The sequence below is a fragment of the Prinia subflava genome, chromosome 9 (assembly GCF_021018805.1).
Source record: "Prinia subflava isolate CZ2003 ecotype Zambia chromosome 9, Cam_Psub_1.2, whole genome shotgun sequence".
Lineage (NCBI taxonomy): Eukaryota > Metazoa > Chordata > Aves > Passeriformes > Cisticolidae > Prinia > Prinia subflava.
The window spans coordinates 17,318,239-17,332,760 of NC_086255.1; the positions used below are offsets into that span (position 1 = coordinate 17,318,239).

General features: G+C 35.3%; 1 protein-coding gene across 2 annotated transcripts in view; it reads left to right on the forward strand.

Annotated features, from left to right (window-relative positions):
* Window positions 1-14,522, forward strand: part of ERCC6 (ERCC excision repair 6, chromatin remodeling factor) — a 43,347-nt gene that overhangs the window by 16,786 nt on the left and 12,039 nt on the right. For both annotated transcript variants that reach the window (XM_063405694.1, XM_063405693.1), the window contains 6 exons: window positions 1,635-1,793; window positions 5,731-5,866; window positions 11,002-11,172; window positions 11,620-11,796; window positions 12,121-12,237; window positions 13,646-13,741. In XM_063405694.1, coding sequence (XP_063261764.1) covers window positions 1,635-1,793; window positions 5,731-5,866; window positions 11,002-11,172; window positions 11,620-11,796; window positions 12,121-12,237; window positions 13,646-13,741 — 856 coding nt within the window. The remainder of the gene's footprint in view (window positions 1-1,634; window positions 1,794-5,730; window positions 5,867-11,001; window positions 11,173-11,619; window positions 11,797-12,120; window positions 12,238-13,645; window positions 13,742-14,522) is intronic.

Here is a 14,522-nt window from a genome sequence, read left to right on the forward strand (position 1 = left end):
GGAGCAGAATTTTTCACAAGCCTAATTATCTACTGTGGAACTTTCTCAGGAGAAGGAAGGAGAGAGAGAAATATGCTTATAAATTAATTTTAAAGCTCTGTATGTAATCCTAAAAAATAATACAAATTTATATTAGGAAGTTATTGAATGGTTGTCTTCTGAAAAGACATACAGAACGTTTGTCTGGGGCAGCACCTCTGACTGGAATTAGGGTTATCTTTAATTCTTTAATGTTTGTCAGAAGATGTTTTGTCTTCATAACATGTAGTAATGATAGCATCTTAATCCAATTATAGCTAATCCTGCAAGCCATTTCATAGTTGTTTTATAGATTGCTGCATTTTAAGGTGAATTAATTTCTAATAAAAGGGTTTCTTAAGGGCTTCATGGCATAATGCTTTTGAGACACAGGCAGATAGTGTGATGTCTGAACCATTAGATGTGTTCTTTGATCATCTTTTTTTAACTACTCAGGCCATTTGTTTGTCTCCATTTAGCATTCTCTAAATCCATACCAAACTCATCACAAATTGATTTTTAATAGTACTTTGTAGACACTAGTGTCATTAGCTGTCAGTAATCCTAAATATTATTTGTTCAAGGATGGAAACAGGATTTTGAAATGCACGCAAGAAATCACCTAAAATGAACAACCCGTATTTTTTAAAAAGTGTTTTGTTCTTTGCTGTGCTCTGCACTCCAGAAATGCATGCTGTCAAGAAAATTATCAGTAACCTTTTTTTCCTGTAAATTGCAACCGTACTAAGATGCTGAAATATGCTTGAGTATTTTTTTAATGTGATTCAAAGATACAATTTTTCATTTATTCTTTTGTCTTCAATTTAACCTCCACACATGGTATGTTATTCCTACTGGTCTCACTATTTCATGTCATTATAAAAAGGCATGTCCTAAAGTGATTTTCAGCCCAGCATCTTATCTTCACCTTTTTAGCTAGTTGTCATAAATCTTGCTTTCTAGTCCAGTTCTTTTAAGTGGACTGTATTTTACCTTGTTGCTTGTATGATTTCCAGTGAAGGATCGGGAGTAGAAACTGCTCTGATGCTTTCACATAATGCTCTGCTGTATCCCATGCACTTTTGCTTAGTCTTGGCTTTTTTCTTCAAAAAGACTAAACTAAACAAATTTGTTACTAAACAAATTTTTGTAAAAAAAAAGCATGGTTTGGCAGATGCGATCAGTTTTTGTAGTGTTGTATGAAGTCTGGACCCCTTACAAGTCAACCTTTTCCTTCAGTTCAAGGAATATGTTCCAAATAATATTATTTACTAGACCCTTGCATGTTGTCTTTTCTGAAAAGATAATGCTTCATAAGAGTAACTTTCCAAGTTGCTTTTAGCACTTAAAATATATATGAAATAAAATTCTCTCTAATTACAATGACTGTTGGTTTAATTAGAAATGTTTTAGTGTTGCATAAAGAACAAAAGTCACATGTAATGTCTGAGTACATCAAAAATGTATGACCTAGTAAATACAGCACTCATGTAAAACACACATCCAGCATGTTACAGTAACTGGTATGAGAACCTTGCCAGATGATTAATTCATGAGTACTTTCTGTTATGATCTGTATTATCAAACATTTGCCATCTTCTTTTTCCTTGTTTTAGGTACCAGCAGACAGGTGTTAGGTGGCTTTGGGAATTGCACTGCCAGCAGGCAGGAGGAATTCTGGGAGACGAGATGGGATTGGGCAAGACCATTCAGATAATTGCCTTCTTGGCAGGTCTGAGCTACAGCAATATGAGGACTCGTGGTTCAAATTACAGGCAAGTGCTTCTCTGCAGACTGTCAGTCTGTGGAGCTCAATTAATATTTCATCAGATGTATTACTGGTGGAGGAGGGTCCTGTGAATTATTAATGACATTTCAATTACAATATTCCTTTAATTCTTTTAGTGGGGGACATCAAAGGAAAAATTTTACGAGACAATGGAGCTGTAGGGCAGGAAAAATTAAACATGTAACACTTTTAATGAATTCCAGGCATTGATGCTTCATTTTGCAGATGAGCCACGCTAGATATTTTGGGTCAATACAGTGTCTAAGGTTACCTTCCACAAATGGATTGTTTACAAACTCAATTACATTAATACCAATAGTTTACACAATATGGAATTTTAAATTAGATGTAATACCTTTAGTTCCATTTATTAAATTTTACATTAAAATATTTGTTCTGGCAACCCACCAGGTAAATGTTTTACAGGAAGTAGCAAGCTGATTTGCAATGAAAGTTAGAGTTTCTGATGGGCAGAGAATTATCTATGCCAAAAATTAGTAGGAAGAGTAAAACCAGTAACTTATACGGAGGAATTTCTATCTGATTCTGATTTTTTGTTGTTGTTGCTTTTCAAAACATATGCTAGTGTGACTGGCCTTTCTTATAAGATATTTTATGGGCTTTGGTTACTGAACAATGCTTTAAAATTTCTTCTTCATAGGAGGAATTACTAGCAAGATACTTGTTTGTGTCCTCACATTTGTAAATGCATCCATGAATAGTGCTTGATTTTTCCACTTCTGTTGCCCTGTTTATCTGATGTAAATAGCTACATGAAAATTTAGCAACTATCATAGTACTGTACTAAACAAAAATAACTACCTTTATATAAAGGTATGTTTAAATTATGTTCAGCTTGTACATGAATTGTAAAATAATGCTTTAAAGAGAAAATATTCATATTTTCTGTCTGGTTACTTCCTACTCTAGGCTTAATATTAAAAAAAACCCAAACCCTGTAGGTTCTTCAGTCAGGCCAGTTGATTTACTTTTATGTGGCTGCCTGCTTAAGGATGCTACTGTACAGATTATTTTATATTCCCTATCCCACTTGGGAGACCACTGAGTTGGTGGAAATCCTTCAGGGACATCTCTTGACACTGTTAAATAGTTCAAAACTACAGTAAAACTTTGAAAAGGCCAAAATCGATTTGCCCTTCTGAGTTGCAGCATTTTTTCTGCATGTAAGATAACGTGTTGTGTTTCATGTTGTGTCTGGTGCGTGTCCTTGAGTCCATCATGATAGTAATTCCGTGGGAGGAAACAAGGTTTAATATATTGCTGAAGCTTGGTCTGATTTTGCTCATGTGCTGTAAGGAAACAGTTCAAACACCTTCATCTTTCATAGTCAAGTGTTTCCTCTCCTGGGCTGAGAAGGCAGTAATACTGGTGACCAGTGGTACTGGTTACCTTTTTCTGCTTGAAGGACTGTTGTCTGATAAGCAGGAGACTCCCTGGGCAGCCTGACTGCGCAGCCAGCACGGAGAGGGGACAAAGTTGTGTTGTCAGCACTGTCAGTGTCTCCTGGCCTAGCTTGGTTCTCTTAACCTTGGTGTGTAACAAAAACCTTTCACTAGCCTTGCCTTCATTTGTTTGAGATGTGAGATGAGAAACTGACAGGAAGTTTATACACTGATTATTTACTCATTGTGCTCTTCAGGATACTGAGACATAAACGTAACAGCTCAATCTCTACTTTAAGTGGCAGAGATTAATTTCCATGATGCTTAGGTAAATAAAAATCCATTGCCCCAGAAAAAGTGTGTTGCTCTTGCTTCCACATTCTCTTATTTTAAGTAGGGTTTAGTTATTGTTTCAGCTCGAAAACATGATTTGCGAGTCCGTGGCAACATTTGATTATAATGAAACATGTTTTCCTGTGCTAATTTTTTGTGTGTTTAAAGATTATAAATATAGCATGAATACAGTTTCCTTTTTCTTGGTAGTAAGTTGCAGGAATAGGAACTTAGCTGCACTTCTAATTGCATCCAATTAAATAACAACAAATAAAGGATGCTTGTGTATTTGGACTTTGTAAACCAGCAGCAACAGAAGAAGAAAGAGATTTGGATATATCGATCGTGTATGATATCGACCATAAGCTATTAGTATAGTGCAGCTGTGAAAAAGGGACAGAATAAAATATGACAATATATTTGGAATAGGGCAGTATTATTATCTTGGTACAAGGCACACTAGTAAGACTTTAGTTTCGAATGTTTGAAGTGCCACCTTTGTTCAAGGAAAGCAAATATAAATTGGATGGGCAGCAGAGCAGATCTTGCAGTGTTGCAGTGATTAGGAGAATGAAGGATGCCTCCTAAGTGTAGCAGGCAGAAGTGTATGATTTGTTTAGTTTTGTGAAACGGCTCCGACTGGAAGAAGCTAGATGACTCTTTTATATAAATAAATAAAAGCTCTCAAGAGAATAATAAAATGTTATTATTATTACATAAAGTGGTTAGAGTCAGACTAGACACAGAGTAGTTTTCACACAGCGAAGTGGAGGGGGGGTGGAGTTGCTGAAAATTGATCCAAGGAGGTGTGAACTCTTTGTGTAAGCTGAGGGGGGAAAAAATCTGGGTAAACCTTACATGTGAGCTTGTGTGATACTGACCAGGGGATTAACCAGACATATATTGTTACTACCGATGAAGAATGAGAAACTAGTATGTTCTGGGAAAGTTGGCTTTTTTGTTGTAGGTAATTTTAAGAGCAGTAGCAGTGATTATTTGGATTCGTAGCACAGTTGAAGCTATTTTTTACATCTCCACGTTCCCTTTTACTTCCCTTTGCATTGCAGGGAGTTTAGTTAGACCGTGTAAGGTTGTGTTATAGTATTTGTTTATAATAAGCAACATCCAGATTGTTGTTCTGCATATGTATAAGCTTTTAATAAAGAATATTATTTCATCATGTCAGCAGTTTCTGAAGACATTACAAGGTTTGGTTTTTTTAAAGCAGGGTGTTGCTGGTGTCTTTAGGAGACATCATTTATTGCTATCAGTGTGTGATGTTGAATGTATACTCTGATCTTTTGCATTGTGTATTTGTTATCACTTGGATGGTACATAGACACAAATCAGTGTATGATAACTGAAGCTGTTGCCTTTGTTTGCAAAGTCATTTTGTTCCATTTTTTAAAGAGGAAATATATTTGAAAAATAACTGCTAGTAACCACTACTTAATGTATTTCTTACAGGATTGTTGATATTTGTTTGTGGCAATAGTATTTTTTATTTGGCTGGTGTGCAAGGGTTTTTTCCTTTCTCAACCTTAAGAGCACCTCTGAACTTCATAAATAGAATGACTTTGTTTCAGACCTCTTTAGTAAACTCCTCAGAAACAGTAATATAATTACCAATAAGAAACTTATGAGACAGTTTGAGCCAAGCTCAGATCTCTCAACTTCCATGGATGATATAGTCTGCCACTTTAGAGTCCTTGTCTTATCAATAAACTATGATGATGAGAGTGCAGTATATTACCAACATGAAGCAGAACACCTGTGTGTAAATCCATTTGTGAGACTCTAGCTACACATTCTGTATAACAGAAGTAATAAAATAATTGCTTGTAATGATTTCTTTTCGCTTATAGAAACAGCTGTCACTAAAACCTGATTTGTAATATCACAGAAGGAAGTTCCCTTATGCCTTATTGTTTGGAGCTTTTCTATTCCTGTTTATCTTGATGCATCCATTAACTGTTCAATGAGTAGATTCTCTTAGCAGTACTCTCTTCATCTTCCTTTAAAAAACTGACTTCCAGGAAAGCAAATTGCCAATTCATTTCCATCGCTTTCATATTCCACTTAAACTGTAAAGTATGTAATTTTAATATGTGTGTATTTTAATGAGCCACTTAATACAGATTATTTATTTCACATTAAGGATTTTTTTCCTTGAATACTCTGTTTTAGGTACCAGGGATTGGGTCCAACAGTAATTGTTTGTCCAGCTACTGTGTTGCATCAGTGGGTAAAAGAATTCCACACTTGGTGGCCTCCATTTAGAGTTGCTGTGCTCCATGAAACTGGTTCTTATACAAAGAGTAAGGTAATGATTGACATCCATTTTGTAATTCCTAAGGCTTTTTTTTTTTTTTTTTTGGCACTAGCCAAAAAAAAAGTATCCCCTTTTGCTTAATGCTTCTGTGTAGGAAAGAGCTTGTGCCCTTTCACTGAATGTATTAAAAGAACAAAAAGTTCATTGTCTTGTGTAGATTTTGTAGTGAACTGGACTAAAAGGGTGATGACACAGAATACATGTATATTATGATAAAGAAATGTATTGCCTGAACAAATTAAACATAGTAACAGGTTTCTTGCTTGAGTTTTCCTTGTGCTGTGGTCAATGCTAGGAGTTTATGACTAGACTGCTTGTACACCAGATAAATGCTTTAGCACTGATAAATTCTCTTGAATTTCTTTGCATCACTGTGTCATTGATCTGATATTTAATGTGTTTTGCACACATGGGCAATTTCTCTTCAGTTGGTCACTATCAGTTGGTATCTCTTAGTCTCATTTTCTTTAATGAGTTACTATGAGAGTTACTTTGTTAGTTTTCATTGTTTCAAGCAGTGTCCTTTCTGTCTTTCAGTTTTCTTTGTCAGTCTCTTCATATACACATTCTTAGTCTGTTTCTTACGTTGGAAAGCTTGACTTGTCTGAAGTTAAACTTTGGTACTTTGCAGGAACAAAACAAGGAAAACTTTGATTTTTATTTTCCCCTAGCCTTATATTTCAGATGCTTAAATGGTTTTTCAGGATTCAGCAAAGCATTTTTAAATTTCTCTTTAAATATTTATTGAATTTCTTGTAATAACATTAAGATTATATGGTGCTTAATTGCACTTGATTAAACGTATTCTGAAGTAATTGATGCAGTTACAGTACATGGGAAAAAAGGAGTAGCACACTCTAATGTGCTAATAGTTTCCTGTTGTTCAATTAACTTGGTGTGTTTTCAAGCCCTAAAAGTCTGTTGACCTCAATAACATGATTGCACGTCTTCCTAAATTAAATCATCTGTGCTTATTTTGGGCTGTTTCTTAATTAATGGACAGACTGACTCAGTTTTTTCCATCTGCAGGAATACTAAGGTTTTCAAGATTTCACCCTCCCATTGTCACCTTCAAATGCATATTCAACAACTTAAAGATATAAGCACTTTCAAGCAAATTTAGAGAATTGAACCTAGTGCCTCATCCTCTAAGAGCTGCAAGAGTGCTTATAAGAAGTGTTGAGTTGAGGTGTTGAGGAACATTACTGACCTCTAAACTAACTGGACATCAGACAGTGAAGATCTTAATGGATTTTTAAGGACTACCTCACCCTGTAGGTGTTGGGCAGCAGGCTGTGCTAAGACACAGCTTGCTCTCTACAAGTCTGTGAAAGAGGGGCAGGGGATTTCCGTGGAGCAAAGATTAATTGTAAAACTACTGAGTGAGAATTTTGGAGAAAGAGGGTTGAGCAATGGCAGATGTCCTGTAAGGCAAGACAGAACTTCATAGCAGAAACAGACAACAGCTAAAGACTTTTGAGCTTGTTTAAGGCATTTGGATGAAATGTAAAATTTGCTCTTTTTTTTAATTATTATTATTTGTGATTACAGATGATTATTTAGCACTTTTATGATGATAGATGTGCTTAAGTTGGAGCAGTAGATGGAACCAGATTTAAGTGATAGTCTTCCCCTGTGAAGTCAGCTTTCAGTTTGAACAGAGTCTAGCATTTGTGGCTAAATGTCCTGTGGTGCTGTCTTATGCTATTAAGCTCCTACTGTGGTTTACACTCAAATCTGATCTGTAAACATTGAGTGCTCTGAGACCTCTAATCATGAGAGAAAAAAAAATAGATCTAATGTAGTGTATCACAAGTGCTTTTTTATTTATGGTATAGAACAGAAGGTAAGGAGAAAAAACTTTATTTGTGTTGGAAAAAAGCCTTCTGTGCTAAGAGCTTGTCTTACTGTTTTAAAACTTCTGTTGGCACATGAGCATTTGTAAACCATAGAATGTAAGAGGCAACATGAACTTTATCTTGTTTAACATATCACATGTGGCAGGAGACTGTATTTTTTAAGTTCAAGGCAGAACTTTTAATTTCTTAATCTTTAGAACAGGTATCAGTGAGGTTAAGAATTCCTTCTGATGTTAGTCACATACTGTTTGTAAACATGTGACTTTGCATTCCCTTATTCTGGTCAAATGCAGGACACACAATGCAGCCCTAAAAGGTAATTGTCAAGTTTATGGTGCTTGCAGCTGTGAAACCATCTACTTGAAGATAGCTTCACACATGGAAAATTTTAGACCTTCTAGACTCACAGTAGAGTACATAATCTACATGTAAAGAAAATAAATTTCAGAGGTACAGTTATTGGCATGATTGCATGTGGAACCTGTATTTTAGCCAAAGGCTCTATTTCTGAGTTAAAGACTCAGATAAAATTAGTATCATGCTCCAAGAAGCAGCATTCTTGTTAAATATGTACTAAGTGCTTTAGCTCTTTTTATTGCAACTTTTACATTATTAAACATTATAATGTGTTCTTTTGAAGCCTCTTCATGGTGCCATTTAGATTTTTTTTGTTGGGGCAGGGAAATAATAAAGAGGTTTTATATGTTGAATTTATGGATCCCCAGGCCTAATGGTTGGTTATGAGATAGTGATAAGCCTGCTCAAGAATGCACTTTTGATTCACAAATGATCTATGGTTGGATAAGTGACTAGATACTATCTCTGACTTCACGTTTGCCTCAAAGGTAAATGAATGTTTAGTGAATTTTGTAGCTATCACTAGTCTGTCTCCAAGTTCAGTCTTAACACCCATTTCTGTCAGAGAAAATTATCATTTTTAATACATAATACCTAAGAGTTCAGATTTCTGGTCCTCTTAAATATTTTTAAAATACTATCAAAAAAAGTCTTTATTTCTTTAAGCATCAGTCCAAAAAACTTTCCTGTTTTTGTACCTTCAGAAACAGACTTGTAGGTTCGTTGAGATAACAACAGGCAAAAGGCATTTGCTTAGAGATATATCCTTAGAATAAATCATAAAACTTTTAGCCTTAAGAAATGGTGCTTGCCAAAATTCATCCATTCTTTGTACATCTCATTTGCTCCAGTGAAGACAAAGCAACACCATCAATTTATTACCCAAGGTTGGGAGAAAATACTGTCCCTGAATTGTAAAGGCCTGAAGTACTGTGCTGAAAAAAAATGCAAGTTCATAATTACTCAATCTACTCACATGTTCCTCTATTCATTAACATCAGATAAAGGCCAGAGTGCAGAATTTCAAAATTAGGTAACTGCTATGTAATCTGGCATTAGTGGGATTTATCTCTCTCAAGTACACTTTCTTTAATTTAATGTAACAGTGCATGACCTGAAATATTTAATTGAAGTGTATTTCCAGAGAAAAAATAAAATTTAGACATGACTTAATCTAATGAAACGAACATTGTAAAATATCTTAAATTATAAATACCACACCTACAAATTTTGTATCCAATATTAGATCTGTTACCATGTTTAAATTATTGAGAATGATTGGAAGAACTGCACCTAAAGTGAAGGCAACCTTGAAAAAGTATCCAATGCAGTAAAATGAGACTTAGTAAGTGTTGCAGTGTAAGTTGATAAAATTGTGTTGTTCTATTTCTTCATTGTCAGCACAAATCCTTGTTTATTAAAAATTTAGCTTGAAGGAAACTTTAATTAATTACAGGTTCAGTAAATCCTGACTAGGATTCTGCCTTGGTGTGTTTACAATGAATGGCCTTCATGTGCCTGTGTTTCACTTCTGTTCTCTCTGCTACCTGACAGAGTGATTTATGGCTGTTGTTTTCTACGAGTCCACTGTTTGCCCTCTAGGAGGGATTGGTCTCTTGAGCCTCCATAATAACAGCAGCACTTTCACAAAACATCTTTTAATGACAAGAGCGTAGCATTCTGTAAGTCAGGCTAATTGCAGACATACCCTATTAATTGCAAAAATTAGGAGAGGTTACATATTTTACAAGCTTTTAATTTTAAATCACCCGAGATGATTTGTCTTAAGTGTTTGGGTAGAGATGTCTACAATATTCTATGACAGACCATTGCTGAGACTAGAGAAAAGTTGCAACTATGGATAATGTACCAGGTAGAATTAAGCTTTGGGTGTCCACACCTGCAGAGAAATCTTACTCTGTCTGTAATACAAATTATTCTAAAGATTACAAATTCTCTTGAGACTCGTGATATAAACATTAAATAATGGGTTGTGGTTTTATCAGGAGATGATAATCAGAAAGCAGATATTCTTGAACAGTTAATATTTTGAATCTTGGGGTGTGTATGAGCAAGTAATTTTACAGTAGAGGTCATGGGTTTTGGCATGGATTTTTCCCTTTTGTTTGGTTTTTAATTGTTTTTTGTGGGTTGTTTTTTAATTAAGGGCAGTTCTAGTAATAAGTAATTCTTTCCTTTAGCAAATTTTGGTGGTGGTTATACTCTCTGTTTTTCCCTTCTCATCATCTGCTGTTTAAATCTTCTAGATTTATACATGGAGGATAAATGCAATAAAGATGAGTTCTGAACACTGTCAAAAGTGATATAAGCTGTTCCTGTCCTACATAACTTGCAGCTATAAAGGCTAGTAAGAACTTGGGGAAAGGTTAAAGCTTACAGGAGAAGCACAACATTTGAAGACTGATAGCAACTCTATTAATCCTATAATGAGAAAGGTTAGACAGAATTTAGGATTAAATAAATAGATTTTTGTATTTGGTTTTCAGTATTTCACTTGTTTAATTCTCTAACATTCTTGATCTTGCTTGCAGTACACAAAGCTGGGTTTGTGAAGTAAATATAGGAGAACTTGAAGAAACTCATTACCTTAATCAAATCCAATATATGTTTTTTCAGACATTGCCTTTAAAAAATGATAATAAACACTCTTTCCTTCTGACCAGGCTTTTGATAAATTCTGATTTGCTGTAATACAGTATTCAAGTGCTTCATTCTTTAACAGATGAGCTAAGAATCGTATAATCAAAATCTTGCATATACTTTTTTTTTTGAAAGGATATTATAGATCTGCTTTTATAATACTTTTTATATGTACCTTGGACAGCAAATCTCTGTATGTGTAGGTCAGAGGATTCTGTCCCACTGAAAATGTGCACCTTTTGTTTTTAGGTGAAACTAATTCATGAGATTGCTTCATGCCATGGAATTTTAATTACATCTTACTCGTACATTCGACTGATGCAGGACAACATCCACATGTATGATTGGCATTATGTCATTCTGGATGAGGGTCACAAAATCCGAAATCCTAACGCTGCAGTCACACTTGCATGCAAGCAGGTACTTTATAAAAAATAAATTTAAGTGCTCTGGAGGGAGGTTCCAATATCTAATAGCCTATCATAAAAATATATGTTTGATCATTAATAAAGAATAAAAGCATAAATCACAATGGTCTGTATTTGACTATTTAACTTACTTAACACTTTTAATGAATTTACCTGGGTAAATTTACACAAGTATGGTAGAGAGAAAAAAATTTAAAAATTTTAAATTGCATAGTAATGTACCAGTAGTTATAAATGTCAGGTTGCTGGTGTGACTTTTCTGCTAACAGTTTGTGAACAGTGTATTGCAGAAATCGGGGTTTTTTTCATGAGTGTGAGGCCACATATTTTACATGAGAATTTATTGATGGTGAAGTTGAATATCCTCTGAGGCAGGAGACAGAATACACCAGGAACCATGAAAATAACTTTCCTTTGGTTTTGTGGTTTTTATTAATAGTTCCGCACACCCCATCGAATCATCTTGTCTGGCTCCCCTATGCAGAATAACCTAAAGGAGCTCTGGTCCCTCTTTGACTTTATATTCCCAGGAAAACTGGGAACCCTACCTGTGTTCATGGAGCAGTTTTCTGTCCCAATAACGATGGGAGGATACTGCAATGCCTCTCCTGTCCAGGTAAATGCATCCAAAATATCATTTTGCTTGAAGGAAACTGTTCCAAGTGTTACTGTTGTTTCTAGTCTGACTTCTAAATTTACTTAATGCTGTATCTTCTAGACACTAACCAAAAAAAGAGTTGTGTTTGTGTATTACTGCTGGTTACTGCTAACATGAATTTTATTGCATTCATGTTGTGTTGAACACGTAACTATAGATCCATTTAAAATGAGCCATTTACTTTATTAGAATTTTCCTATTGCTAATTCTGTAATTTTGCTAGTTGCTAAAATTAATATCAAGAATCAAAATACAACTTGTGTGTTTTGTTCCTTTTTTCAGGTAAAAACTGCATACAAATGTGCCTGTGTGTTACGGGACACCATAAACCCCTACTTGCTGCGAAGAATGAAGGCTGATGTGAAAATGAGCCTTTCACTTCCAGATAAAAATGAACAGGTTTGCTTCTTTTTACTACTAGATCTGAGTCCTCTCCCTCCCCAAAACACAGTCTTTCATGAAAATTTGGAAATAATTTGTGCTAGTAGTACATAAAATGCTGGATAAGGTGCAGAGCTTTCAAGATTCATATTCTTTCACCATGGTACTGAGTATTAAATTATTGCTGTCTTGCAGGATCTGTATGAGTTCACCTCTTTAAGAAGTAAAGGATATATGAAGTGTAGTCAGGGCTACTTAATGCTGTCCCCTTAGGTCTCAAGTGCATTGAAATGAGTTGTCTGTCTGTTTCCTTTTGTACAGCAGGAAACAATTCAGCATTGTTTCCTGTCTTAGAAAGATTAATTTGTGCAGCAAATAGTAGAGAAATACTTGCTGGCAGTTGTTCATATTGCAAGCCAGCTGGCCTATACATTACAATAAATTTTCAAAATATTAACCTTGTGGTATGAGACTTGCTTGCTTTACTACAAGGTGGTATGTTTCTTTAGGAAACATTTTCATTCAAAGTGGAGGAGATTGAAAGTAATAGTTAACTAAAATTCCTAGAAATACTCACTTGTAGTAATTATTAGCTGCTTCTTCAGGTTTCAGTGCTTCATTCTTTCATGTTCTGTCCTGACTCCTTTCCTGTCTTCTCCCTCTAAAAGATTAAGTAGACATGCTAGTCTTTGTAAGACAGTGCTGAAAGGTACAAAATGAAGAAGTAGGCCATACTGTGTATACGCAGTCTAATGATCTTTTTTAACCAACTTTTAAATTTCTATATACTATTTTTCACCAACTTTTAAATGTCTAGGTGTTAAAGAGTCTGGGCTCCTTAATCTAAAGAATGTGATCATAGACAGTTTAAACAAATTTGAATTTTGCTCTTGTCAGTTACAGGGCACTACATCAGTTTGACTTAGAGCATAATGGTGTGTGCCTTGCAGGATGCAAGGAAGTGTTTTTGTTCCATTTTAGCCCATCAGAGCACCTGAGAAATCATTATATTTCTTGCTTAAGGCCTAAAGACAGGACAGATCACATCTGCTGAACTTCTCAGAATTTGCAAGTTGTAAGGGACATGACAGACACACAATGGAAAGAGTTTACTAGAAACATAGCTTTGAGAGAATGCTGATGTTGCACAGTTACCTCATTAAAACTGGAAAATGGCAGCACTTCCAAAACTAAAGTAATTTTAGGGGAAAATCTAACTACTGGGAAAGAGCACATAAAACCTCATGAAACTCATCTTAATGATCATGTTCATTCTCTAAATTTTTTTTTAATTTCTAGTGATTTCTCTGCAGTATCTTTTAACTTAGTATTTCAGTATGTCAAATATCTGTGAAGTTTCATTGTAGCACATAGTAAAATTCTAAAATTCACACAGGTTGGGCTGAGTGGTTGGTTTGTTTTGTAGGTCCTCTTTTGCCGTTTGACAGAGGAGCAGCGTCAAATCTATCAAAATTACATCAACTCCAAAGAAGTTTACCAGATTCTCAATGGAGACATGCAGGTGAGCATTAATAAGGATAGTGACAGGTAGGGTTTGATGAATAAAATCATGGGCTGGCCTTTGCATTCTTCTAGCTGGATTCTGAGCAGTAAAGGAAAGCAAACATTCTGATCTCTGTTCAGCTTTTGCAGTTGTCTATTTTTTTCTCAGAAATGTTAGATGAAATATATTTGAATTAGTGATCTGCATGTAGTGACATGATCAGATAAAAGTAGGAATGGAATGAGCTTCACAATATGTTTGTGATCTTGGGAACCAATTCTGGTTTTTCGGATGACCTGTTGTAGGTAACTGTATGCAGGCTTTTAACTAACTGCCCCAGTGAAACAAAGGAAGAGCAAAGTTAGTCCTGAGAGTACTGTTCAGGTGTGATAACTTTATTATGCAACAGTTGATGATTCCACAGTGTTAACAGAAAGCAGAGAAAATAGAAAACATCTTTGTTACTGTCTTACTGGTCACTTTTCAACATCCTCTGCCTCCTTCCTCACAATGTAAGTGTTGAAATTGCTATGGCCAAGTGAAAGGCCTAATTGGGGTACAATTTCAGTTGCTGGCTGCTACTGTCTGTGTAGAATCTGCTGTTCCCTGTGGCTCCTGCATTGCACACATCTGGTTTGTTTGACATTTTTGTATGCAATGGATGTGTCTCCCTTTCATTTTAGCCCTTGTTTGAAGGAGGAGGGCTATTATGTGTTGGCTATAATGTGTAATTTGCTGTATTTCTTGTCTTGTGAGCTGTGAAATCCATTCTCCCTGCATACCCAGTGCCCCCAGTCAG